Source organism: Nicotiana sylvestris, chromosome 7, assembly GCF_000393655.2.
Source record: "Nicotiana sylvestris chromosome 7, ASM39365v2, whole genome shotgun sequence".
NCBI lineage: Eukaryota > Viridiplantae > Streptophyta > Magnoliopsida > Solanales > Solanaceae > Nicotiana > Nicotiana sylvestris.
Genome location: NC_091063.1, coordinates 47,700,003 through 47,703,961, shown reverse-complemented (window position 1 = coordinate 47,703,961; position 3,959 = coordinate 47,700,003). Strand labels below are relative to the sequence as shown.

General features: G+C 36.7%; 1 protein-coding gene across 1 annotated transcript; it reads left to right on the top strand.

Annotated features, from left to right (window-relative positions):
- The first annotated feature begins 585 nt into the window (after positions 1-585).
- On the top strand, positions 586-1,233 carry LOC138873088 (WAT1-related protein At4g08300-like). Its single transcript, XM_070151525.1, has one exon. It carries the CDS (start codon positions 586-588, stop codon positions 1,231-1,233), a length of 648 nt encoding a protein of 215 aa, XP_070007626.1.
- The last annotated feature ends 2,726 nt before the right edge of the window (positions 1,234-3,959 follow it).

The window sequence follows — 3,959 nt, the reverse complement described above, 5'->3', positions numbered from 1 at the left end:
GGCCTCTTCTTCGATTTCAAGCCATAGGCCCAAAAAATGGCCCAATCTTCCCTACGACCCAGTCCATTTCGAACTGGGTCGACCCAGTCCATAACCCAACATCCTATTATCTTACAAACAACAAAACAAAAAAAAAACCCTAAAAATGACCTAAGTCATCCGCCCCCCCAAACATTTGCTCTTTCTTCTCCATCTCCATCTTACACAGCCATGGCTGCCCTAAAACCTCACCTCCCATGGCTGCGCTTACCTTCTTCTTCGTCCACTCAGAACAACCAACGTCACCACCATCCACGTCGACCTCCCCGTTGCATCGCCGGAAAACCCTCAATCAAAGAAGAAAAAATATCAAACCCACCGCTGCCCGCTTCATCCCCGTCGTCTCTGAGCTTCGCCATCAACATCCATGGCTGACCTGCACCACCATCTACGGCCATAACCAGTCGACGACCAAACGACCCAAACCATCACCCCCGTCCCCAGCTGCTCGTCGCAGCTGCTGCTGCGTCGTCACTATCCCGTCGCCTCAGCTCCCTCTCCATCTTCACGTCAGTCAACCATGTCTTCAGCTCCACCAAGACAGCCATGGCTGCTGCGCCATCTTGTCCGAAAACCACCAGTCCAAACACCACCCCCGAGAACTGGGTCGCCGGAACCATTGAGCTCATCTCTTGCATTATTGGTTGGTCCGTTTTCTTTATTGTTCAATCGATGGCATTGAAGGAATACCCAGCAGAGCTATCTCTGGCAGCATGGTTATGTGTGATGGGCATAGTGGAAGGAGGAATTGTTGCTCTTATAATGGAACGTGATTGGAATGCATGGAAAATTGGCTTCGACGCTAGGCTCCTTGCTGCTGCTTATTCTGGAATCGTTTGCTCGGGAATTGCATATTACGTGCAAAGTGTAGTTAATAAAGTTAAAGGCCCAGTGTTCGTGACAGCCTTTAGCCCTTTGAGTATGGTCATCACTTCTATTCTTGCTGCTATTATCTTGGCTGAGTCAGTCCACCTTGGAAGCTGCATTGGAGCAATTATCATAGTCATGGGACTTTACTCTGTGGTGTGGGGAAAGAGTAAGGAGGATAAAGGAAATGAGACAGGAAAAGACCAAGAATTACCAGTTGTGGACATCAAAGAAAGGTCAACCATAGTTGACGATATTAGTGATGATGTTACGACTGTGAAATCAAAGGTTCCAGCTGTTGTATCTTCAGACGAGCTGCTCGGTTGAGTTTTAGTCGAGGTCGTCGAGCGTCATTTTGAGTTCGTCAAAGTTTACAAGGAAGGTGAGTTCGTCGTTGAGTTCGTCGTCGAATCCGGACAGATTCATTCCCATTCGAGGTTCGTCGAAACAGTCTGTACATATTTCATTTCGATCCGGTTAGTAGTTTTTGAGTCCGTATTTTGCTTTGATATTTTCGAATCTAAAATCAGCAAATGTTTGTTTTGTTTATCGTTTGAATTAATTTTTTAGTTCATGCTCATGTGTTGTTTGTTAAATTAATTTTTCAGATTTCAAACGAAAGATTAATTAGTTATGTTTCATGTTTATTTCATGTTTGTATTGTTGTTTAAGTGAATATTTGTTGGTTTAATGTTTGTTAGATTCAAATTGAAATTTAATTAATTATTTCTTCAATTTGTTTCATGTGTTATGCATTTTTCAGAAAATATTAATGTTGTTTGAATCGTTGAATCTGTCATGTTTTGTTGCTTAAAATAGATTCATTCATGTTCATACTTTGTTTGGATGATCTTGAATCCGAATTTTGTATAGTTTGATTTCTTGTTTACCATTTATGATTATTTCTTGAATTGTTCTCATAATCTTATTTAAAGTTTAATATAAGAATTGTTTGTTGTAATGTTGTTAGAGTTGATTTTAAGTTCAATATGATTGAATTTAGAAATCTTCATACTTTGTTTGTTGTTGTTGTTGAATCCGAAAATAGGATTGTTTGTTGCTAAAATATTGTTCAATCAAATTTTAGTTGTTCTTTGTTGTTCAATTTGTGTTCATGTGATTTGTTGTTGAAATGTTGTTAAAATCGTGTTCATGTGATATTGTTGTTATGATGTTCATCCGTGTTCATATTGTTGTTTGAACATTGTTAGAAATTGATCATATTGTCTATATTTTGGTTAAGTTTGATTAATTGATGTGTTATAGCTGATGGGTAGTTTGGTAAATTTGTAGTACGTTCAGGGGTAGTTTGGTAATTTCAGTAAGGTCGGAGGGGGTAGTTTAGGAATTGTACATTTTGTAATTGTTTATTTGAAGCATGGGGGACAAAATGAAATGGGGTGGGTTGTGATATGATTATTTAATATAAAGGGGGGACAAGATTTAATTTAAAGGGGAATCTTGCATTATTTTAAATGAAGCATGGGGGACAAAATATAATGGGGTGGTGTGATATGTTTATTTAATGTAATGGGGATGAGTGGAAAGATAATGGGTTGGGTAGAGAAAAAGTATTGATTTAATTGATTAAAAGGTTTATGAGATGTGTTATATATGTGAAGTCTTGAAGAAAAAAGAACAAGAATACAGATAGAGAAAAACACACAGAGAAAAAAATACACATACAGATAGAGAGAAAAAAAACGGGCAGAGGATAGAAGAGAGAAAAATTCCGAAAAATATTTAAGCTTTCAAAATAAAAATAAAAACTAAAAATATATTGTTTTCTTTCTTTGTTTGAAATTAGTATTAATGGTTGTTGTTTCATTCAAAACTTAAAGCTTTTGTTTTTGGGATTACTACTTCACCGGTCTATTACTGGGTTGTTACTGCTGCTGGACTGTTGTTGCTGTATTGTTATTACTGTCGCTGATTCTCATCATCATTTTCTTTTGCTTCCGATATCAGGTACACAACTGAAAGCTGGTTATTGTAATCCGAATATGAAGCATGAATACGAAAAAATAAATAGTTGAAATTTTGAATTAGTTTTAATTATATTCTGAATTTTATTTGTATGTATAATTTATTTAGTTTGCAAAAAAAATCAGAATCGTGTAGCTATTTAATACATATAGTGGAATATCCGACGATAGCTTAACGATTGAACTACCTATATATTGCCAAAAATAAATAAATGGTGTAGTAACTTCGTCAAGTAAAAATCAAACAAATATGCCATCTAGTAAGAATTTGGTAGAAATATTGTTTAGTTAAATAATATTGGTTAAGTTCAGCATGTAAATGGTCTAGGATTAAAATTGGATTGCTATTTTTTAATTTGACAAATTGAGAACATGCCTAGTATAATGTAACTAGGTAATAACATGTAAATAAATTAAGACATTTTCTCTTTATTTTGTAAAGAAAAATTTCAACAGAAAATGTAGGCATTTTAGGACTATTTTTTTTTAATAAAATGAGATGAGCCTCGCCCAATAAAACACACTAATTGCGGGGGCCTCAATAACTGTTTAATTGATTACTTAGACTTCGGATGGGCCGTTTAACAAATTTCACGGCCTTCCCCAAAGTAAATAAAACGCTAATTGCTTTAGGCGCGGTATAATAATAATTCCATTCTTAAACATGGGTACGCATTTATGCGACCCAAACTAATTTGCATAATTAGGGATGCGTTCGCGTGACTTGATTATACTTCTAAAGGCATTTCGGATTATGCGTTCGCGCAACTTCGAGCAGAATTCCTTATTCAGGATTTCTGGTTCGCAGAATAACAAACAGAGTCATATTCTCCTCGATTCAGGGATTAAAAATTGGTGACTTGGGACGCCTTAAAATTCCCAGGTGGCGACTCTGAAACAAAACAAATAAATCCCGTTTCGACTGTCCTTTAATTGGAAAAACTCCCACGCACCCTCGCGGGGCGGAAAAAGGAGGTGCGACAGTTACAACCTTCGGAATTAGATTTATTTACAACAAACGCAACCTTTGCCCCAGTTTCTTGCTTGGGGATATTTTAATTGATTTTT

What these genes read in the sequence shown, in the direction of transcription:
- LOC138873088 (XM_070151525.1), top strand. Translation starts at nt 586, where the DNA reads ATGGCTGCTGCGCCATCTTGTCCGAAAACCACCAGTCCAAACACCACC.